The sequence below is a fragment of the Natator depressus genome, chromosome 2, assembly GCF_965152275.1.
Source record: "Natator depressus isolate rNatDep1 chromosome 2, rNatDep2.hap1, whole genome shotgun sequence".
Lineage (NCBI taxonomy): Eukaryota > Metazoa > Chordata > Testudines > Cheloniidae > Natator > Natator depressus.
This window is the reverse complement of record NC_134235.1, coordinates 34,671,163-34,696,346: the sequence shown is the minus strand read 5'-3', so window position 1 is coordinate 34,696,346 and position 25,184 is coordinate 34,671,163. Positions and strand designations below refer to the sequence as shown.

At 45.0% G+C, this 25,184-nt stretch overlaps 1 protein-coding gene across 2 annotated transcripts in view; it reads right to left on the bottom strand.

The window, feature by feature from the left end:
• Window positions 1-19,755, bottom strand: part of LRP12 (LDL receptor related protein 12) — a 107,398-nt gene extending 87,643 nt beyond the window's left edge. For both annotated transcript variants that reach the window (XM_074943963.1, XM_074943964.1), the window contains exon 1: window positions 19,466-19,755. In XM_074943963.1, coding sequence (XP_074800064.1) covers window positions 19,466-19,682 — 217 coding nt within the window. In that variant the 5' untranslated portion in view covers window positions 19,683-19,755. The remainder of the gene's footprint in view (window positions 1-19,465) is intronic.
• Between the last annotated feature and the right edge of the window lie 5,429 nt (window positions 19,756-25,184).

Below are 25,184 nucleotides of genomic sequence, written 5' to 3'. Positions count from 1 at the left end.
GTGTAGCTCAGGGTGCAGGGAGAGAGTAGCTAGAGGCCGTGTGCCAGAAGAGGCCTTCCCCACAGTCACTGCTCCCTGATGGCTCTGCCAGCCACAAAGCCAGGTCCCCCCGGCACCTGGACAGCTCTTACCAGCTGCACAAGCAGTCAAAGGGGGCTGGGAGCTAAAGAACAGCCACAGCCCTGGGCACCAGCAGCAGGAGACACGTCAGAGCAGCAGCCACCCCGCATTGCCCGGCTCTGGCTCCCTGCCTCTCACCTAGCCAGGGGATGGGGTAGTTTGGAGGGTGGGGGTGCAACACCTCCCCGTGACCCTCTGCAACTCTACCAATGGGCTCAGGGCTTCTGCCCCACAGAACACACAGGATCACAGACCTCCTGAAACTGGCTTGTGGCTCCCTACCTGCATTCTGTGTTTAAGATCCCCTCCCACAAGTCCTGCTTTATACTAGGTACTCATTATGACTAACAGACACTATCCTGTAAAATCCTACACAAGTTTTATGTAATTAAGATAAGTTTACTGAAGTAAAATCTTACTGAATTAGAATTAATACCTATTACTCCTGGGGGAATTCTGCATCAAAAAAATTAAAAATTCTGTGCACAATATTTTTAAAATTCTGCAAAATTCTGCATATTTTATTTGCCAAAACAACACTATACAATCACAGTAGTTTCAATTATTTTCTCAATTTATTTCAAAATACCTATCAGCAACTATGTCTATAACAATAGACACAAAAATTCCCCCAGAAGTAGAGAGTTAAGGAAACCCCTATGACGAATCAGTTCCTGTTTCTCTGCCCCCTCCTACCAGAGCCCAGCAGGGGGTCCAGAAACCCACACACCCCTCTCCCCAGAGCCCAGCTGTGCCCCCCGCAATCCAGACACTCTCACCCCTTCCCCACCAGAGCCCAGCCGCGGGGCCCGAGCCTAGCCCAGACCCCAGGGATCCAGAGGGAGAAACAGCTTGATGCTGGTTCCTGGGCTTGTACCGAGTTTCCTGTATTCCAGCAGTTCTCAAAGTGACACCAAAGTGAGTAGCAACCCTGTTTTAACGGGGTCACGAGGGCTGGTGTTAGACTTGCTGGGGCCCCGGGCCAAAGCCCAAGGGCTTCAGCCTTGAGTGGTGGGGCTCAGGTTACAGCCCCCCACCCCACACCTGGGGCTGAAGCCTTTGGGCTTGGCCCCTGCCCAGAGTGGTGGAGAGTGGTGCCCAGAGTGGTGGAGCCCAGGCAGGCTCAGGCTTTGGTCCACTCTCCTGGGGTAGTGCAGTAATTTTTTTTTGTCAGAAGGCAAATGTACCTTCTACAGTAGGGAGGAGGAATGCTAATGAACTTCCTCGATTATCAGCCTTTGAAATCTCCCTGTAGAGCTATTCATAAACTAGTTCAAACTAGATTCTCCAGAGATCAGCAAAGAAAAGATTTTTGGATAACAAGCCTGAGTTTAGGCTGCCTCAGGGCCTTCTTCCTGATCCAGCAATTGGATAGACCCCAGGGTCCCCAGAGACCCAAATCCTTACAGGAAGGATTGAAAGGACTTGCTACTGAAGCCTCATAAGACTTTGTGCTTGATCAGAGCTGAAGCTGTGAAACTTGTAAGCCACAAGGACTCCCCTAGGCTGGGGGGAAGGGAGGGATATCTGAAGGATTTATCCTGCTAGAATCCATGTTAGAGCTGGGATGAACTCTGGTAAGTTTATTAGCATGCATGTAGGTTCTTTTATTGTTTTAGTATGTTTTCTCTAATGTTGTTTTACCTTGCTTGGAAAAAACTGTGTGGTAACATATTTAGGGTTGCCGATTAATCACAGTTAACTCACGCAATTAACTCAAAAAAATTAATTGTGATTAATCTCAGTTTTAATCGCACTGTTAAATAGAATATCAATTGAAATTTAAATATTCTTTAACGTTTTTCTACATTTTCAAATATATTGATTTCAATTACAACACAACACAAAGTGTACAATGCTCACTTTATATTTATTTGATTACAAATATTTGCACTGTAAAAGCGATAAAAGAAATAGTATTTTTCAATTCACCTCATACAAGTACTGTAGTGCAATCTCTATTGTGAAAGTGCATGTTACAAAAGTAGATTTTTTTTTGGTTATATAACTGCACTCAAAAACAAAACAAAGTCCACTCAGTCCCACTTCTTGTGCAGCCAATTGCTAAGACAAACAAGTTTGTTTACATTTGCAGGAGATAATGCTGCCTGCTTCTTATTTTCAATGTCACCCAAAAGTGAGAACAGGCGTTCGTATAGCACTTCTGTAGCTGACATTACAAGGTATTTACATGCCAAAATGCTAAACATTCGTATGCACCTCCGTGCTTCAGCCACCATTCCAGAGGACATGCTGACAACGCTCATTAAAAAAATAATGAATTAAATTTGTGACTGCATTCCTTCGTGAGGAATTGTCTGAATCCGGCTCTGTTTTACCTGCTTTCTGCCATATATCTCACGCTACAGCAGTCTCAGATGATGACCCAGCACATCTTGTTCATTTTAAGAACACTTTCACTGCAGATTTGACAAAAGGCAAAGTAGATACCAGTGTGAGGATTTCTAAGCATAGCTACAGCACTCGACCCAAGGTTTAAGAATCTGAAGTGCCTTCCAAAATCTGAGAGAAAAGAGGTGTGAAGCATGCTTTCAGAAGTCTTAAAATAAAAACACTCCAATGCAAAACTACAGACCCGAAAACACCAAAAGAAGAAAATCAATCTTCTGCTGATGGCATCTGACTCAGATGATGAAAATTAACATGCATCAGTCTGCGCTGCTTTGGATTGTTATCGAGCAGTACCAATCACCAGCATGGACACACGTCCTCTAGAATGGTGGTCGAAGCATGAAGGGACATATGAATCTTTAGTGCATCTGGCACATAAATACCTTGCGACGCCAGCTACAACATGCCATGCGAACACCGGTTCTCACTTTCAGGTGACATTGTAAATAAGAAGCTGGCAGCATTATCTCCTGCAAATGTAAACAAACTTTGTTTGTCTGAGCGATTGGCTGAACAAGAAGTAGGGCTGAGTGGACTTGTAGGCTCTAAAGTTTTACATTGTTTTGCTTTTGAGTGCAGTTTTTTTTTGTTTCGTTTTTTACATAATTCAACATTTGTAAGTTCAACTTTCATGATAAAGAGACTGCACTACAGTACTTGTATTAGATAGTATTTTTCAATTTATTTCTTTTGTTTTTTAAAGTGCAAATATTTGTAATAAAAAATAAATCTAAAGTGAGCACTGTACACTTTATATTTTGTGTGCTAACCGAAATCAATATATTTGAAGATGCAGAAAACATCAAAAATAATTAAATAAATGGTAGTCTATTACTTTTAATAGCGTGATTAATCGCGCAATAATTTGTTTTTTAATTGCCTGACAGCCCTATTATTAGTAGCAATACTTTTATCAGTCTCTAAAGGGAAAGCAAGCAGGTCTGTTTAAGGAGAATGTCTTTACTGGGAAATACATAGTGAAGGTGGGAAACTGTACAGCCTGGAAATGTTCCAGTCAGAAGGGAGAGACACTCAGGTCTCCACCCAAGAAAGGCAACAGCTAGAAAGCTGGAAGCCTGAGAGTGCCTGACCCTGCTTGACCACTGAGGGGAAATACAGGTGTAGCTGCCCTGAACTGACACACTGAGAACTCAGAAAATACAGAAGTCTAGCGTCACTATACAAAACTGCATGTTACATACAAATTCCCAACCTTTGCGAGTATTTTTATTAGCAGATTATATTTGTGAAACACAGTGAATTTTGAAACTAATTAGGTTGACTGTTCTTTCAGTGTAAAATCATTTGGAAGAAGTTCAGCACCTAAAATCTCTGGTTTATGAATGAAAGCTCTTTTGCAAGAAATCCTAAAAGTAAGTACAAAAGGTAGTTTAAAAAAAAACTAAAACAAGGTCATTTGTTGTGAAACTCTCAATATTCAGACAGCATCTTTATCAAATAATTGATGTTACACGTTCTAAAATTTTAAATACAGTGAACATAACTAAAATATATATATTGAGAAGCAGTTGTATTCTTTAGGGTATGTTTGTTGTCAATTTGCATGAAAAGTACTGTTACACTTGTAAGGGATGTAATCTATTTTCATCAGTGCACAATTCCATATTGGCAACTTTGCTTATAATCAATAGTAATGAGCCATAGTTTAAAAGCACTAATTTCCTGCTGTGGTTTCTGTTAAAGAAGAGAATGACAGCACAAGGAGATCTATAGTTCTGAGAAGTATTAAGAGGGAGTTCAAAATATTTTATGGTACCTAATTTTCCATTTAAAAAAAAGTTCCTCTTCCCTTATTTACAGGATTTAAATGTTACTGAATAAAACTAACAAGTAGATACATAGATTTTTGAACGTAAAAGGCAGGCCCTATTCACACTGAAGTATTTGCCACAGAGATGGCTATAGTAGTACTGTATTTTATGACATTTATACTCAAATTGCTATCTGGTTCAGCATTAAAAAAAACTGATCCTCTGATATGTTGGAATAGATATATTGAGAATGAATGTGTCCACTACCAAATAACCTGTATATATGGACTCAGTCATCACCATGCGTGTTGGGGCAGCTGCAGCCAAGATGATCCCTCATGCAACCTGTATGTTCATTCTTGAAGAATTCACCTAGATCAGTCCCCAAATGGTAATTGTTAGAAATGCTGCCAGATAAAAATAAAACCATGGTATACACATTTGTTTTTGTTGGCTTTTTCTCCTAAGAAACTGAATCATTTAGAGCTGTTCAAAGGGCCAACCTTTCATTCTCAACTAGAAAGATGAATGACCAACACCACTGTGTGCTGTTTGCAATACAATATGGCAAATTCTTTTTTTAAGATCTACTTTGGGGAGTGGTCAAAACTTTCATTAACCACCAACTGAAGTCCACAAACCAAGGTGTTTTTTTTATTTAAACTAATTTGAATTGATGACCAGATAATTAAAGCATATAAATTATGTGTATACATATGTAATATCTAAAATTAGTTTCTTCACTGATTCTGAAGCACTTTCATCATAAGACATATTGATTTTACTAGAACATAAGACAATTAAGAATGGCCCTACTGGGTCATAAAATCAAAGAATATTAGGGTTGTAAGAGACCTCAGGAGGTCATGTAGTCCTCAAAGCAGGACCAACACCATTTAAATCATCCCAGCAGGGCTTTGTCAAGCCGGGCCTTAAAAACTTCTAAGGACAGAGATTGCGCCACCTCCTAGGAAACCCATTCCAGTACTTCACCACCCTCCTAGTGAAATACTGTTTCCTAATATCCAACCTAGACTTCCCACACTGTAACTTGAGACCATTGCTTCTTATTCTGTCATCTGCCACTGCTGAGAACAGCCTAGCTCCAACCTCTTTGGAACTCCCCTTCAGGTAGTTGAAGGCTGCTATCAAATCCCCCTTCATTCTTCTCTTCTGCAGAATGAATAAGCCCAGTTCCCTCAGCCTCTCCTCGTAAGTCAGGTGCCCCAACCCCCAATCATTTTTGTTGCCCTCCGCTGGACTCTCTCCAATTTGTCCACATCCCTTCTGTAGCGGGGGGGATCAAAACTGGACACAATACTCCAGGTGTGGCCTCACCAGGGCCGAATAGAGGGGAATAATCACTTCCCTCGATCTGCTGGCAATTCTCCTACTAATAGAGCCCAATATGCTGTTGGCCTTCTTGGCAACAAGGGCACACCGCTGACTCATATCCAGCTTCTCATCCCCAGGTCCTTTTCTGCAGAACTACTGCTTAGCTAGTTGGTCCCCAGCCTGTAGCAGTGCATGGGATTCTTCTGTCCTCAGTGAAGGACTCTGCACTTGTCCTTGTCGAACCTCATCAGATTTCTTGTGGCCCAATCCTCCAGTTTGTCTAGGTCATTCTGGACCCTAACCCTACACTCCAGTGTATCTACCTCTCCCCCACCTTGATGTCATCTGTGAACTTGATGAAGGTGAAAATCATCCTATCATCCAGATCATTAATAAAGATGTTGAACAAAACCGGCCCCAGGACTGACCCCTGGGGCACTCCGCTTGATACCAGCTGCCAACTAGACATCGAGCTGTTGATCACTACCCATTGAGCCCGCCAATCTAGCCAGCTTTCTATTCACCTTATAATCCATTCATCCAATCCATACTTCTTTAACTTGCTGGCAAGAATACTCTGGGAGATCGTATCAAAAGCTTTGCTAAAATCAAGGTATATCATGTCCCCTGCTTTCCCCATGGCCACAGAGCCAGTTATCTCATCATAGAAGGCAATCAGGTTGGTCAGGCATGACTTGCCCTTGGTGAATCCATGTTGATTGTTCCTGATCACCTTCCTCTTCTTCAAGTGCTTCAAAATGGATTCCTTGAGGACCTGCTCCATGATTTTGCCGATGACTGAAGTGAGGCTAACCGGTCTGTAGTCCCCGGGTTCTCTTTCTTCCCTTTTTTAAATATGGGCACTAATTTTTCCAATCATCCGGAACCTCCCCCGATCGCCACGAGTTTTCAGAGATAATGGCCAATGGCTCTGCAATCACATCAGCCAACTCCCTCAGCACCCTTGGATAAATTAGGTCTGGACCCATGAACTTTGTGCATCTCCAGCTTTTCTAAATAGTCCTTATCCTGTTCTTTCACCATTGAGGGCTGCTCACCTCCTCCCCATACTGTGTTGCCCAGTGCAGCAGTCTGGGAGCTGACCTCGTCTGTGAAGAGCAAGGCAAAAAAAGCATTGAGTACTTCAGTTTTTTCCACATCATCTGTCATTTGGTTTCCTCCCCCATTCAGTAAGGGTCCCACACTTTCCCTGACCTTCTTGTTGTTGCTAACATACCTATAGAAACCCTTCTTGTTACCCTTCACATCCCTTGCTAGCTGCAATTCCAATAGTGCCTTGGCCTTCCTGCATGCTCTAGCAATAATTTTTATACTTCTGCCAAGTCATCTGTCCAAATTTCCACTTCTTGTAAGATTCCTGTTTGAGTTTAAGCTCACTGAAGTTTTCAGTGTTAAGGCAAGCTGGTCGCCTGCCATATTTGCTATTCTTGGGTCAGACCAAAGGTCCATCTAGCCCAGTATCCTGTCTTCCGACAGTGGCCAGTGCCAGGTGACCCAGAGGGAATGAACAGAACAGTTAATCGTCTGGCAGACAGAAGCTAGGGACACCACTCTTGCCCACCCTGGCTAATAGCCATCGATGGACCTATCCTCCATTAATTTATCCAGTTCTTTTTTTAACCCTGTTATGGTCTTGGATTTCACAACATCCTCTGGAAAGGAGTTCCACAGGTTGACTGTGCATTGTGTGAAAAAATACTTCCTTTCATTTGTTTTAAACCTGCTGCCTCTTAATTTCATTTGGTGCCCCTAGTTCTTGTGTTATGAGAAAACAACATTTCCTTATCTACTCTCTCTACACCAGCCATGATTTTATAGACCTCAATAATATCTCCCCTTAGCTGTCTCATCTCATCCGACCACATCTGCACACAGTATTCAATATGTGGGTATATCATGCATTTATATCCAGGCAACATGATATTTTCTGTCCTATTATCTATCCCTTTCTTATTTATTCCCAGCATTCTGTTCGCTTTTTTAACTGCTTCTTCACATTGAAGCTATGTTTTCAGAGAACTATCCATGACTCCAAGATCTCTTTCTTGAGTGGTAACAGCTAATTTAGACCCCACCATTTTATATGTATAGTTGGGATCATACTTTCCCATGTGCATTACTTTTCATTTATCAACATTAAATTTCATCTGCCATTTTGTTGCCCGGTCACCCAATTTTGAGAGATCCTTTTGTAGCTCTTCGCAGCGGACCTGGGTCTTAACTATCTTTAGTAATTTTGTATCAGCTGCAAATTTTGCCACCTCACTGTTTACCCCTTTTTCTAGATCATTTATGAATATGTTGAATAGGACTGGTCCCAGTACAGACCCCTCGAGGACACCACTATTGACCTTTCTCCATTTTGAAAACTGACCATTTATTCCTACACTTTGTTTCCTATCTTTTAACCAGTTAGCAATCCATGAGAGCACCTTCCCTCTTTTCCCATGGCAGCTTACTCTGCATATGAGCCTTTGGTGAGGGACCTTCTCAAAGGCTTTCTGAAAATCTAAGTACACTATATCAACTAGATCCCCTTGGTCCACATGCTTGTTGACCCCCTCAAAGAATTCTAGTAGATTGGTGAGGCATGATTTCCCTTTACTAAAACCATGTTGACTCTTCCTCAAAAAATTATGTTAATCTATATGTCCGACAATATTATTCTTTATTATAGTTTCAACCAATTTGCCAGGTACTGAAGTCAAGCTTACAGGCCTGTAATTGCTGGGATCACCTCTGGAGCCCTTTTTAAAAATTGGCATCACATTAGCTATCCTCCAGTCATCTGGTACAGAAGCTGATTTAAATGATAGGTTACAGACTACAGTTAGTAATTCTGCAATTTCACATTTAAGTTCCTTCAGAACTCTTGGGTGAATACCATCTGGTCCTGGTGACTTATTGCTGTTTAATTTATCAATTTTTTCCAAAACCTCCTCTAATGATACCTCAATCTGGGACAATTCCTCAGATCTGTCACTGAAAAAGAATGGCTCAGGTTTGGGAATCTCCATCACATCCACAGCCGTGAAGACCAATGCAAAGAATTCATTTAGTTTCTCCGCAATGAGACTTCAGGAGTGAGATTTTTTTCAAAAGCGGTCATTGTTGACCTAACTTCAGGCCAACTGATATCAACTGTAAAAAACTTCCATTGACTACAACGAGGCAGAGCTAGGCCAAGGCTGTGGGTTGTGGTAAGATCCACCCCATTAATTATTGCCGATAATTAATTTTAAGCAAAATAGATTATATACTAGCACTTGCATACCAAAGAGATGTTCATATTAGAAATACCCAACACAGATATTATCCCTAACTTTGTCAATTGAAATTGACAACTAGGAGTTTGAATCAGGCCTGGTTTAGCATCCAATGCCCAATTAAGTCAATGGGAGTCTTTTCATTGACTTTAATGGACATTGGATTGGGCTTCCAATCCACAAAATGTTTTGTGATAACATGGAAGTTCTCAGCTTGTTCTTCACAAAAAACATTAATCCTAGCAGACAAGGAATACTGTTGCGCCAAAATGTAGCACTTTATATAATTATTTAAAAGACTGACACATGCCATAAAATAAGCTAGTGCAGTCATTGAGTACTCTATGCTGTCACAGAAGATGAAATCAAGCTCAGAAATTTCCTTTCTGCTCAGATGAGGGGAAAAAAAAAACAAAAATGGGTGAAGATTTCCAGTTGAAGGAATACACCTCGGCGGGTGAAAATTATTGAGTTAGGCTTCAATACACTATGTTTTACAAAAAAAACTAGTGTAATAAAAACATGTTCTACTCAAATTAAGAGCCTCTTTGCCAGCAAAATTCACAATTTGTTCACAATGCCTCTATGGAACGTCACCATAAAAACACCACCACTCTTACAGTGGAGCTCCTGATGAGCTAATTTCAGGTAGAGTGACTGGATCCTCTAATTTCTATTTCACTCTTTAAATTGCATTACCTTGTACAAAAGAATGGATTGCTTAAAATTCTATAATTACAGTATACATTTTAAACAGGTTACTAACAGCAGATTTCCAGATGACCAAAAATGTAGAACAGGATCAAAACAATGGTAATTTGAAACTGCAAAAGACTTGACCACCACCCTCAAATAAATGTTGTTAACCTCAAGCATTTCTAAAACATGTCCCTAAATTTCCAAGATTTCACCATCAGACCTCTTTAAGGAAGCGCTGAACAACTTGCTGGTGCTGGAATTTATATACTTAATGCTTCATAGTTTGAGGACCTCTGGTCTACAAACACGGCCTTTATATGAAGGCAAGAATTCAGCATCTTATAGTTTCTAAAGCTATTCCAATCCACTTTCTTCTCAAACCAAATTATAATCCTTGAGAAAAATTATTGCTTGAAAGGATCATGTAATTTAAATAATGCACACAAGACTTCGGAACTGTGGAAGTTTGTTTCAAATTTTAGATATATTTAGTAGTTTATTGCTAACCATACTGCACATTTTATTTACATTTTGTCGTCTAGAGAATGTTAAGCAATACCATAAGAAGTTGTCAAGGAACAGCCTTTGTGTAGATTCAGACTAGAGTTTGGAACCAAGCAGGACCTAAGACGAATAATTTTACTTCCTCTGTATTTACTGAGGCTGTTCATGGTTCTCAAATGCTATTGTATTTTATAGCTGATTTAGTTGAGTCCCCAAGCTCCACATTGTTAGCTGCCAAGTTCCAGAACCACCAGCTTTTTAGGTTCCTAACGCAAGGGACAAAGAGTTCTACAACAGAGGGTTACCAGCAAACCTATTCAATTGGTCCTCACCTATGTAATCATAGAATCATAGAATATCAGGGTTGGAAGGGACCCCAGAAGGTCATCTAGTCCAACCCCCTGCTCAAAGCAGGACCAATTCCCAGTTAAATCATCCCAGCCAGGGCTTTGTCAAGCCTGACCTTAAAAACCTCTAAGGAAGGAGATTCTACCACCTCCCTAGGTAACGCATTCCAGTGTTTCACCACCCTCTTAGTGAAAAAGTTTTTCCTAATATCCAACCTAAACCGCCCCCACTGCAACTTGAGACCATTACTCCTTGTTCTGTCATCTGCTACCATTGAGAACAGTCTAGAGCCATCCTCTTTGGAACCCCCATTCAGGTAGTTGAAAGCAGCTATCAAATCCCCCCTCATTCTTCTCTTCTGCAGACTAAACAATCCCAGCTCCCTCAGCCTCTCCTCATAAGTCATGTGCTCTAGACCCCTAATCATTTTTGTTGCCCTTCGCTGGACTCTCTCCAATTTATCCACATCCTTCTTGTAGTGTGGGGCCCAAAACTGGACACAGTACTCCAGATGAGGCCTCACCAGTGTCGAATAGAGGGGAACGATCACGTCCCTCGATCTGCTCGCTATGCCCCTACTTATACATCCCAAAATGCCATTGGCCTTCTTGGCAACAAGGGCACACTGTTGACTCATATCCAGCTTCTCGTCCACTGTCACCCCTAGGTCCTTTTCCGCAGAACTGCTGCCTAGCCATTCGGTCCCTAGTCTGTAGCGGTGCATTGGATTCTTCCATCCTAAGTGCAGGACCCTGCACTTATCCTTATTGAACCTCATCAGATTTCTTTTGGCCCAATCCTCCAATTTGTCTAGGTCCTTCTGTATCCTATCCCTCCCCTCCAGCGTATCTACCACTCCTCCCAGTTTAGTATCATCTGCAAATTTGCTGAGAGTGCAATCCACACCATCCTCCAGATCATTTATGAAGATATTGAACAAAACCGGCCCCAGGACCGGTAATCAAGCTACCCAACTCATGCTTTTAATTATAACTGTGAGAGGGAGTGCACACATAGGAGTGACAGCAGGGGAAAGAAGAGGCAGGGCCTGGAGTTAAGCAGCATGCATACTACCAGCAATCAGGTAACAGCTAAGGGACACCGAAACAACTTCAGCCAACATAGCAGCAACATTCAGGCCTAATTAGCTGGGTCCCCGGGGGAGGGGATATACTCAACAGTTAAGGCAGCTAGAAAGGGCCTGACCCAAAACATCATTATTTTTTCTGCACTCATGTCTTAACAAGCATAGAGAGGCCCCTGAGCAGCTCCAACACGCCCAGTAAAAGTCTGGGGATTGGATCATCTGACTATTCACAAGTAACAGCTTGCTCATTCACTGAATCAGGATGAACAGGATTCAAAATTTACTTGATAACTCGTTGCCTGAGGACTAAGCATAATTGCACTTGGGTATGCACAAGTTGCTTAGCATCCTTCTTCTGAATCAAGTGCTTCTGTTCCTTACTTTCCCTTCCTACTCTTAAAGAAGCAATGACTCAAATATTGACTTGATCCTCACTCCCTCCCAGTGAAAATAGAAGTGGATCCCTTACTTTCTTCTCTCTCCACCCTCCATTTAAAAAATTTAAAAGATTAAAAACAGAAAAGAAAACCAAGAGTCGGGGCCATATTGTTCCTTCTCATCCCTATTAAAGAGAACTTACTCCCTTGCCTCTCCCTCCCCAACACAAAAGTCATGACTGAGCCTTCTTGTGAAGGCCCTTCCCAATTTGGGATCCTCTGTCACCACAGCTTTTGCAGCCTTTGTGAACTGCTCTGCCCGGGGCTATTAATTAAACCTTGGCCATGGAATCGGTTGCTCTTTCAGTACCCTCTGACATGAAGCATGTTAGGGAAATGGAAAGATGTGGTCTCCACAACAGAGATGCCTTCACTAATTAAACCCACGATACAATTCAGCCCCAGGATATGGCATCCAGCTGCACAGTGCTGCAATTCAAAGATGTGAAATGATTATTTTACATATCCTTTTCCCAACTGATATGCTCTGAAACACCCCTTGCAGACATTCAGATTTAGCCTGCCTTACTTTACCATGTCAATATAAGAGATTTTAAATGTTATGTTTCCAAGCTAGTGGTAAATAACTATTCTGTTGGAAACAATTTGAGATTATAGTTGTATATAACCTGTCAAAGATATTTTCATTTAGTTTAAGGCAAGCATGCTACAGCAGTTTCTTCCCTAAACCCCTGCAGCACACACACAAAGAAGGATAAGTGGAAAACTAAATGTGCTGATTTGTACAGGAAGCAGACCACCCATCCTTGGTGTTCATAATACTGCCACATCTTGTGAATTAAGCCTCTGAGGTCATTGTGCGTTTGAAGACAACTTGCTTTAACTCTACCTAAGGGGGGGGGAAAGGTAGTCAGAACTACTGTTTGATAACAGTGAGTTTTGTTATATAAAAGGATAATTTGTATGCATTATAACCCTGATTATGGAAAACTTCAATTATTTACGACTTCCACCCAAGCTTCAGTGTCTCAAAAGAAACCATGGGAGCCTGAGGCTCCCTATGGCAGTACTAAGGGCTTGTCTATGCTTAAAATGCTACAGCAGCACAATGGTGCGGCTGTAGTGCTTCAGCATAGATATTACCTATGCCTACACGAGGGATTCTCCCATCAGGGTAGGTAATCCATCTCCCTTAGAGGCAAGAGCTAGCAGTCTCTACACAGGGACTCAGGTCAACTTAACTACACAGCTCAGAAGTGTGGATTTTTCAAAGCAGCAGGCTTTTATTGATTATTCTGATGTGCCAGACTTCAATTCCCAATCGTTTATTTTAGGATGTATTCATATTGTAAAAAGGGGAAAGTCCACATTTCAAGGGAGATCATCTCAAGCAGAAAGGCAGGCCTCATACTAGTGCACTTCAGTGTAGCTCACTAGAAAGAAGATCTCTCATCTAGGAATTAATGTGAGCTAATTAAAAGAATACACTACTCAATCTATACAGCACACTAAATGGCAACATTTGGATGATATGGTGAACATCAGAACGGGCACTTAAAAGGGGACCTATACAAGCATAAACATAGGCAGAAAATGCTATACTATATAAATATTAAGTAACTCCCATTCAAGGATGCCAAAGGTCTTTATAGTTGTGAATGAATTAAGCCTCCCAGAAAGGTATGGGAATAGTATCCCCATGTTATAGCTTGGGAAACAAGACAAAGGAAAGTTAAATGATTTGCACAAGGTCACAGAAGAAATGCATGGGAGGGAAGGAAGAACTCAAGCCTTGAGACTCAACCATGCACCACAAGACTAGTCATCAACATGAGGTTTAACCCAGGCAAATATAAACTAATGAATCTATGGTTAAGTAATGCGAAACACGTACTCAGCAGGAGGCAGATTCTTGGAAATATTAATGCTCAAAGGGCAGCATTAAGACAACCCAGGGTCCTAAACACACCACAGCCCCTCCACCACTTGAAAAGCAGCCCTGGTCTTCTCCGATAAGTATGGGACCAGGTGGGCTTTCTACCAAGCTCTAGTGCAGGGGTTCTCAAAACAGATTTTTTGGTGGCCTCAGAGTGTAGCCACCAATTCTCACTAGTGGCCTTTTTCCTAAAATACTTAATTAACTTTACAAAAAACAATTAAAAATGCATAGATTCACATCCAAGTCATTATAATTTATATTTGTAGGGGTTTTTGGCAGACAATAATAAAAATGCTGCCTCCCCCTTCAGCCACCCCTCCTCCTCCCATCCAGGGCTTAATGGGTCCTGGGGCTTGCTGTGAAACCTGATATTTGTTAATATCACAGCACACTTAGTAGCTACCTGGGAGGCTATAAGTAATATTAACAAGCATACAAGTATTACTTTTCCACAGATAGCTAGTAAGTCTGCTTGAAAAGTGATACTTGCATGTTTGTTAATATCACTTTTCTCAGCAAGCCCCAAGATCCATTAAGCTCTGGATGGGGGGGGCCCCCGAAGGGGAGGTAGCCAGGGCCAGAGGCGATGGTGGGACGGACGCGGGGCCAGGGGAGGCAGCAGAGTCCCAGGGCAATAGGGGGATGGATTCAAGGCCAGGAAAGCGGCGGGGTCCAGGGGCGGGGGGGGGAGGGGGAGGAAGAGTGGATACGGGGCTGTGGGAGACAGCAGGGGCCAGGTGTGATGGGGGGTGGGTGATAAGCCCCACTATCGTGTGGCCAGAGCCAGGGCCCGGTTTCTGCTGCCATGCAGCCAGGGCCGGGACTCAGTGCCCGTGGCTAGAACCTGGAGCTGGGGACAGGAACCACGTGGCTGGAACCAGGGATTGGAACCTGTTGCCACACAGCCGGAGCTGTGGGTCAGTGCCCAATGCTAGAGCCCACCGCTGTATGGCCAGAGCCAGGAGCTGGGTGCCGGAGCCCGGGGGTCAGCGTCCGCCACTACATGGGAACAAAGCTGTGAGCCGGCACCTGCTGCTGTGCATCTGGGGCAGGGGATCAGCACCAGGGGCTGGGACCGCACGGCTGGAGCCGTGGGTCAGCTCCTGCTGCCGTGCAGTTAGTGGAAGGGAACACCACCAGGGGCTGGGGACATATGGCTGGAGCTCGGGGTCAGCACCTGCCACCACATGGCCGGAACTGGGGGCCAAAAGCCGACTGAAGCTCCACGACTGGAGCCAGCAGTCAGCACCTGCTGCCCCGCGGCCAGAGCCAGGGTTTGGCGCCCAAAGCCCTGTGCTTGGAGCCCACCGCCTTGCAGCTGGGACTGGGGTCAGTGCCTGTGGCCAGAGCCTGGGACTGAAACTAGGGGCCAGCACCTGCTGCCCCACAGCTGAAACCAGGGGCCAAAAGCTGAAGCCCTGCAGTTGGAGGCCAGGGCTGTGTGGCCAGAGCCAGGGGGGTCAGTACCCGCTGCCCCGTGGTTGGAGCCCAGGGCCGCACAGCCAGGTTCCTGAAGTCCTGCTGTTGGAGCCTGCCACCCAAACCCCCTCCCCCCATTGTGGGTCAAGAACTCACCTTGCTTCTGCAGTGTTGCGCTCCACCTCTCTCCAGAGGCAGTGCAGAGCAGCGCATCCAGGAGCAACAAGGAGGAGTGCAAAGGGCCGATGCTTTGCCTCCCCCCATCACCACCCAGGAGGCGGTCATGGCAGCATGAAAAGCCCCTGGTGGCTGCATGCGGCCACGGTGGCCGCGTATGAGAATGTTGCGCTAGTGGCTGCTGCTCTTCCATTTACTGGAGGTTCTCCGAGTCTGCAGACATCACTGCATCAGTTACATACAGGTCACATTTTTGAGCATTTTGCAACCATGCAGTCTACAAACTTTTTAAATGAAAGCTAGGATTTAGGTTTCATAGTATGACACTGCAATTGGAGCCACAGACATGGGTCTATTGTAAGTATACCTAACCTGGCCCTGGTCCCAAAGGGCACCTAAGCACAATTTTGAAGAGCAAGTTAGCTTTATGCCCCCTTGCACAAAAGATGATGAAAGATTTTATTCAGACAAATTCTGGGACCCTTTGTGATAACAGACCCTAAAGTATATTTATGGGTTCGTACTATTAAATTTATTATTTTATTTTCAAGGAATACAAAACCATTCTAACATACTGGGTTTTAATAGTTGTGTTAAAAGTAATTCCAACAAACAATGACTGTTTATCGAAATATGCTTGTTGAGTAAATTGTAAAAATATTACTAAAAAGTAACTGAAGAATCTGAATTTAGTGTACAGCAATTTGTTACACTAAACGATCTTGTTGGGAGAACGTGTTTTGGCTCCCAAATCAACCTACATGAATTATCATTTCTTTAGGAAATTAACTAAACTAACCTAGCAAAGTTCTTCTCACCCACTTGCCTGAGTCAAGCAATTGTTTTTAAATGGATGAGTAAATTATTATTCCTCCCTCTCTCATCATTATAAACTGGTAGGGCAGTAAAATTTGTACCCGAAGTGGTATGTTTTCATGGCAATTCTGCAAGATGAACTAAAAAAGAAAAACAAGTAACTGATTTACAACAAGGTTATTGTAAATCAATCACTCTTTTATATCTCTAAAACCTGGACTGGTACTGGTCCAGGACAAAATACCTCAAGTCTCAGAACACAAATATTTTTTCCTACAGCAATTTATTTTCCTGGTCAGCAAATAAGTCAGACACCTGTTGGACAATGACTGATATAAAAGGAGGAGTCCTTCAAGAAAAGTTAGAGACAGCACCCAGGTAGAAGTCTCAGCACCCTTTTTCTCCTTGGCAATAGACACAACAGAGGAGGTTGAGATGCTCGGCAAAGCATTGCCCAGGGAAATCATTTGTGGAGCCCCCACACTCAGTTGTCCTCTTATCTTTGACAAGTAGGTCTTTGATAAAAACCTTGTCAAAACCTTGACTAAAGCGGCATGGTGTGATCAAGGAAGTTTTTTGTTTTTTGAAAATATACAGATATGTTAGACATCTTCTTGCAAAGTACGGGTATGGTTTTATAATACTGTACAAATACTGTAAATGACATCAGGAACCACTATTATAAATATGATTTCCTTTTTGTTTGGTTCAGTCAAAAAACCACAGAACAATTAAAAAAATTAACTCATCGTGGCTGAGTGCCATGCAAAATGCATGGATGGGCATACACACAGTTTCCTAAAAAATGAAGTCGTGTCTGCTTTGCATGGAAATTAAAGATCTCATAGTACAGGGGCGGCCAACCTGTGGCTCTTCAGAAGTTAATATGTGGCTCCTCGTATAGGCACCGACTCCAGGGCTGGAGCTACAGGTGCCAACTTTCCAATGTGCCGGGGGGGGTGGGGGGGTGCTCACAGCTCAATCCCTGGCTCTGCCACAGGATCTGCCCCCACTCCACCCCTTCCTGCCCCCTCCCCTGAGCCTCCACTGCCCTTTCTCGCTCCCCCCACCCCGCCTCTTGCACACCACTAAACAGCTGATCGGGAGGGGAGGTGAGGCGCTGATTGGCAGGGCTGCTGGTGGCTGGGTGGCACTGGCAGCAGGGTGGGGGGAGCTGATAGTGGGCTGCTGATATATTACTGTGACTCTTGGGCAACGTACATTGGTAAATTCTGGCTCCTTCTCAGGCTGGCTACTCCTGTCATAGCGCATTCTATAGCATGCCCAGTGCCTTGGGCCAAGATTTCCCTACCACTTCCTACTGTACTACGGATCAGTTTTCTTCCAATTGCGGCTTTATTTCATTTGTGCTGATGCCATATTGGTGCACATGCTCCAAACCTTGACCAAGTTACTTACAAAGTTATACTCCTTTCCCCTATCTTTGTCTTTACAGAAGAATGTGATACAAGATCAGGCCTCATTCTACACAGATAAACAGTCTCATGTGTGATTTCAATAGGATTACTCAGGTGTAAATTTAAACACATGTAAGGGCTTGTCCAAACTATAGATTTGTGCACCACTGCAGTTAATATAGCAGTAGCTACATCAGCACAGACCTCCAGGATAGATGTGCTGCTCTAATGTAAAATGGGGCTTGCACCCATTCAATTTACTCATTTCCAACTTGCAGTAGTGCACTGCATCTACCTTGCGGGGTTACAGTGCTGTCAGCAACGTAACTACATTAGAGTAGCTACACTGCTGCAAAAATCTTGGGAGCAGGAATCCGTAAGGTTGTGTCTACACTGCAGCTGTTGTGCCTCCCAGCCTGGGTACACAGCATTTGCACTAGCTCCACTCCCCCGTGCAAGCTAAAAATGGACATTGCAGCTCAAACTCTCAAGCCCTCCCAACCTGCTTGGTCTGAGCTCAGGTGGCTAGCCTGAGTGTCTGCCAGAGTTTCAATGTCCACACTGCTATTTTCTGTGCACTACCTCCAGAAAAGCTAGCATGAATCTTTCAACACAGCTGGAAGACTTGTTCCCAAGCTGCAATGTAGATATACCCTAAGTGTTTGCAGGATCAGGGCCTTACACCTGTTCCGTTAATTAGCACAACAAACCCGGAAGCCTCAAATTTAACAATATACTTAAGCACATACTTAAGGTTTAACAAGTGCCTAAGTAGCTTGCTAAATCAGAGCTGCAGTTTGTAAGCTCTTCACAGCATAAGACATCATTTACCTTTTAACACACTGTGGGACCTAATGAAAACAAACACCACCAGAACCCAGTAATGAAATTCTGTCCTCAGGAAGAACTCCCAAAGAAGCCAAACAGGAATTTTCCACAGTAAAATCTGAGTAACAACTGCTGGATTTGGTCTACTGTCTGTAAATCATTCTGAAATACTACAGGAGGAGAAATGCTTCAAAGGATAGAAATGATAAGTATTTCTTTATACAAGGCTGAGGTTTAGAAAGAAATATGGTGTTTATGTTAATATAATAAACACAGTATCATTACACAGGTTGAACAAAAACAAAAAAGCCAAAACGAGAGCACAGAGTTCTGGAATTGCTTCAAGGCTTTTCTCTGTGTGAGGATGAGTCAAGAACTCATCACATAATATTAGCATCATCATTTTATCATCTGACATAGTCAGGGGATCACGTCCAGCAATGACCAGGCCTCATCTGTCTCAGACTGGCCAGGCTGGAGCACTTTGCAGGGATTTATTAATTCAGTGACTTTTACAGTCACACAACGGCTCTGGAGTTTGCCGATGCGTGCGTAGGGGGAAGGAGGTATCTGGGCCAAGTCCCAGGCTGAGTTTAGGGGAGCCCCTGGGAAGAGTCCACCACCACGGACTGGAACAACAACAGGGAGATAAAGCAGAAGACTTTTGAAGAGAGGGCCTGGAGGAGGGGGTTTAATCGAGATCAGGCCCGGGGAAGGGGTTTGGGGGAAGAGAGGGTCGGGGTCATTAAACCGGGGCGGGGGTAGGGAACTAGGGGGACCTCTCCCCAGCAGTAGGGCTGCGATGCCCGCCCCTCATACACGGAGGAGAAAGGAGACAAAGGGGGGTTCATCCGCCAACCCCCCTGCCCAGAGGGCGGCCCGGGCCCCTCAGACGCGGGTACCTACCGCAGCAGAAGACGAGGAACAGGAGCTGCGCCGACCGCCAGCCTGGGGACCCTTTTGTGCTCCAACAAGGGGCCATAACACCGCCACGGGGGGAGGAGCTGCAGCCACCGAGCCCCGCGCTAGAGCTGCCGCCGCCGCGGGAGGGGCCAGGCGCCCCCTCAGACCGGAGCCCGGCGGAGCTGCCTGCCTCGGGGAGAGCTAGCGGCCCGCGCCTCATCCGTCGGCTCGGGGATCCATGAGACGCCGCCGGCGCCGGCCTCCTTCTCGCGCGCTCCGGCGGGGCCCAGTGCAGCTGCGCAGTGGATGGCCGAGCGCATGGATTTGCTCTCCACGGGCTCCCGGGCGGGGAGCGGGGAGCCGGGAGCCGGGAGCCGGCGGAGGGGAGAGGAGCAGAAGCCCGAGCTCCACCCCCCGCTGCTGGCCGAGGAGGGGGCGGGGTGTGAGGAGGTGGCTGCGCCGCGGCCCGCCCCCGCCTCGGTGTCCCCTTGCTCGCCGCGGGCCCCGCCCGCAGGTTCCCGTCCGCCCCAGGCCACAGCCTCCTGTAGGAGCGACCACTGCCCGGCTGAGAGAGCGGGGGTGGCTCCGGCCTCTCGGCACTTGAGGACACTGGCCATCGTGCGGCTTAGGGTTTGTCTACACCTCAACGGCTGCAGCGGCGCCTCAGGGCGGGCACTACCTGCGCCAAAAGGAGGGATGCGCCCATCAGCGTAGATAATCTGCCTCCTGAGAGGCAGGAGCTAGGCCAACAGGAGAATTATCCTGTCACCCGAGGGCTGGCAACAATGGGGGTGAGGTGGGTTTAACTATCCCCGGGGTGGCTTTTTCACAGTCCTGAGCAATGTACAGTAAAAGTTGTGTTATCCGGCACTTTGCCAACTGGAAAGCGCCATAAACTGGCATTTCAAAGATCTGCGTTGAAAGTCCGGTGTATAGTCCAGTTGGCGTGGGGCTGGCAGGCTCCCTGCCTGGCTCCACATGGTTCCCTGCTAGCGGCGACATGTGCCTGCTGCTCCTACATGGAGACGCGCCAGGCGGCTCTGCACACTGCCCCCGCCCCAAGCGCTGGCTTTGCAGCTCCCATGGGCCGGGAACCATGGCCAACAGGAGCTGCGGAGGCGGTGGTTGCGGGCAGAGGCAGCACACCTGGCCACGCCTCCGCCTAGGAGCAGCAGGGACATGTCGCCGCTTGCAGGGAGCCAACCGAGGTGAGCGCCATCTGGATCCGGCACAGCACACCCCTCCTGCACCCCAACCCCCAGCCCTGAACCCCTCCTGCACCCAAACTCCCTCCCTCTTAGTTAACCAGAATTTTAACTTACTGGCACCCCCCATTCCTCCAACATGCCAGATAACAAAGCTTTTACTGTAGTTATATTAACCTAATTTCTTAGTGTAGACGAGGCCTTCATGAGCAAATGCACAGCCAATATACATGTTAGGCTTAGGTGACCATACACAGGAAAAGCCAGGGCCATCTTACAGAACAAAGTGTTTAAAATACCTAAGGGTGTATTTTTAACTTTTAATGCTCATCTCAATAGATTTCTTTTAAGGTCAGGAAAGCAAGATTCAGGAAGATGTTATTCAAAATTCATGAGTCCAGTGCCCTATCTGCTACCGCCTACCTCAGTTACTGTAGACAACACCACGATCATGCTTGTCACTCAACTCTGCAAACAAGGGCATCATCTTCAAAACAAACCCCTTTCTAAGTGCACGTATCCAGGATACATCGAAATTTTACAGATTCTTTCTGCAGAATATAACATAAGAACAGCCATGGTAGGTCAGACCAAAGGTCCATCTGGCCCAGTATCCTGTATTCCAACAGTGGCCAATGCCAGATGCTTCAGAAGGAATGACCAGAATAGGCAATCAAGTGATCCATCCCCTGTTGTCCACTCCCAGCTTCTAGCAAACAGAGGTGGACATTCAGAGAGTGGGGTTGCATCCCTTACCATCTTGGCTAATAGCCATTGGTGATATGGCATCATCTCAACATTTCTAAGATACAGCCTTTCCTATCTACCGACACAGAAAAAACTCTCATCCAGCCTCTTGTGTCTCAATTATTGTCACAACTTTCTCTCTGGCTTTGACAAATGCAATCTTTTATCCCACTCATATTCCAGAATGCTGCTGCAAAGATCATTTCCCTAACCTGTTGCGTTCACCATGTCACCCCTCTCTCTGCATCTGTCCCCCTTCTCTGTCACAGCAAACACAAGCTACTTGTCTTTACTTTCAAGGTCCTTCACACCCTACCATCCCCTGTCTGTCATCTTTCATTCACTATCAAGCTGTTGACTTGCACCTCTAATCACTCCATGATGCCAGCCTCCATTACCCACTTGTTAAATTTTTAAGCAAGCACCCTCCATTCACGCTTGGGAGGAACTCAACAAAACTAACACATTATCCTCCTGCAAAACTCTCCTTAAAACTATTTTTCCATGATGCCTACAAAAAAAACTTAACAATTAGGTCCATAGCACATAGGGTGCTGAGACCATACCTATCAAGTTAACCAGTATTGTATCACTGTACTTTCCCATCAAGCTCTCTATTTGTTGTGTCTTGTCTTTGCGGCAGAGACTGTCTTTTATTCTGTTTATGCAGCACCTAGCACAATGGGGTCCTGGTCCTTAGGTGGGGCTCCTAGGTGCTATGGTAATATAAATAGTAAAAAATAAAACAATTCTTTAAAAGAAAACCACTGATTTTGAGCCTCTAAATCATCTCCTGGGCCTGTTGAACCAATTTGGTCACTTTCTTCTTTGAATGCCTCTACTGGCTCCTCATGTGCTACTGCATCAGATTTAAAATGACAGATTACTTCCATCAAGGTTTTGGGTAAATCTGGTTCTTCCCTGGATGAGCTGCATGTGAGCTGGGCAAGATTGGATTTGTAAAGACCAGAGAAGAGGATGTTAGGGGAATTAAGATGCAAGATAATGAGATGATGATAGCATTTGTCAGACTGTCAGATAACTGCCTCCATCCCTTCTTCCACGTGGCTCCTTATACACACCAGATACACAGATGCTGGAAAAAATTGTATAGTGGGGGTGCTGAGAGTCATTGAACCAAACTGTAAACCCTGTATATAATGGATACCAGGAGGTGCGGCAGCACCCCCAGCACCCTCATTTCCAGTACCTATGACACGTACCTCCACCCCTTCCATGAGGCCCTGGTCCTGCCCCGCCTCTTCCCACCCCTTCCCCGCCCCCATTCCAACGCCTTCCCCGAAGTCCCAGCCCCAACTCTACCCCCTCCCTGCCCCTATTCCAACCCCTTCCCCAAATCCCCGCTCCGGCCCTGCCTCTTCTCCGTCTCCTCTCCTGAGTGTGCTGTGTCCCCGCTCCTCCCTGCTCCCTCATGGAAAGTCCTAAGCACTGGAAGGTAGGCAGAGGAGCAGGGACACAGTGCACTCGGGGGGGGCGGAGACTGGGGTCAGGGGGGCAGAGCGGGGAGTAAGGAGAGTTATGGCGGGCCGCAGCGGCTCACAGGCCACGTGTTTGAGACCCCTGATGTAAATGGTAGGAAAGTAGAACTTAAAGGGGGAGATGGAATGGAATGCTAAACTGTATTATACTGTTTAGCCACTAGATGGCACTGTGTGTAGAAAGTAGTTTAGTTAAGGTAAACCAAGGCTCGGCAACCCTTTGGCATACGGCCCGTCAGGGAAATCCGCTGGTGGGCCAGGACGATTTGTTTACCTGCAGTGTCCACAGGTTCAGCCAATCGCAGCTCCCAGTGGCCGCGGTTCGCCATTCCAGGCCAATGGGGGCTGCGGGAATGACATGGGCCGAGGGATGTGCTAGCCATCACTTCCCGCAGCCCCCATTGGCCTGTAACGGCAAACCATGGCCAGTGGGAGCTGTGATTGGCCAAACCTGCAGACGCTGCAGGTAAACAAACCGTCCCGGCCCGCCAGCGGATTTCCCTTCTGGGCCACATGCCAAAGGTTGCCGATTCCTGAGCTAAACACAGCCAAATCTGGCAAAGCATTACAGGATCTTATGATGAACAAATTGAATAACTTTATGCTGGAGCAGAAATTGACACCATACTACTACTGTGCATTAAAACAGGAAAACATAAATACCCTGAAATGGCTCAGATGCTTCTTCTCAGACCAAACCCAGATTGTCATTATAGGTAGGCATTCCTCCACCCACAATTCAACCTGGTGGGTGCTGCTACAGAAGCAGTTTCAACAGGAAACTTTGGACACTGATGATGTCATCACACTATTTTTTAACTTGGGTTTTTACTCTGGATATTCTTTCCCTTCTACTGATTGGCTATTGGTTCCACCTTTGCTTGCCCCTTCCGTTACAATCACTTCATTACACTTCAGGCTTACTTCACCTATCCTTTATATTCCCCTCCTTCCTTCTATAGCTCCCTTTTCTTCCTTTCATTCCATCCCTATCCCCCTTATCTCTCTCTGTCTCTCTCTCTTCAATCTCCCCTTTCCCTTCTCTTTGTCTTGTCCATATAGATTATAAACTCTTCAGCACGGGGACTGATGCTTATTGTACGTTTGTGCAGTGCCTTGCGCAATGATTTTGGGCCCTCTAGACACTACCATAATACAAATAAAGAATAAGAGTGTGTGCAACTTAAGGTGTTAACTATGAATGATAAAGTCCTGTATGATCTGGGTCCCAGCGAACTGAAGAAATAGATCCCTTCCCATTGTGGCAGTAGAGATTATGAGAGGTATTAATGCTAACAGTCCTAAAGCTATTTAAATGCCCTGTGTGCTGGAGTTCATTTTGCCTGTAAGTTCAACAGATCCCAAGTCTGTGGAACACTAATATTTTTAATTTTGTGCTTGTGCCCCAAGTTTGTATAATTAAACTCATTTTATATATTTTAAAATAAATAAATAAATAAGCAATAGAAAATCAGAACTTCAAACATAACATTCCATTAGTTTTATAACACAACACAAACAATGAGCATGAAACCAAGAATATCACCTTTCATCTATTACACAAATGAGGTGTGTTTACAAGAAAACAGTTGTTTGCACAGCAATTGGGAAAAGGAGGTTAATAGGCAAGCTCTTTATTCAGCACCTGAGTTTCCTCTGAGGCAATGTCTACTCCAGTTCTAGAGCACACTCAGTAACTGCACCGCAGAATGATGAAAGGCAATAGAAGTTGCTGCCAGAAATGCCTGGACCAAGGCCACTGTGTTTAAAATATATAGCAATGACATCAGCAGGGTCTGCTTGTATTGTGCTAGGGTGTGTATTGGTATTCCTATCTCCTTTGGGAGAGAATTTAGCAGAATGCTCATGCAGTCATCAATCTCTCCTATGATTGAGTATTAGTAGTACGGTAGTGCCTAGGGACCAGTCAAGAATGGAGCCCCGCTGTGCTCAGCACTGTACAAACACAGAGTAATAGACAGTCCTTGCCCCAAAGAGCTTACAGTTGCCATAGCTAAGACAGATTCTGGGTAGGGGAAAGAGATACAACATACAAGCAAAGTGAACCGAAAGATGGTCTGCAAACAGTATTGATTTAGCTGCTCTTTAAACTCAGTTCCCCACCTGTAAAATTGAGATATTTCCTCTCTCCACCCTTCGTCTGCATTGTTTGTTTAGACTAAAAAGAAAAGGAGTACTTGTGGCACCTTAGAGACTAACCAATTTATTTGAGCATGAGCTTTCGTGAGCTACAGCTCACTTCATCGGATG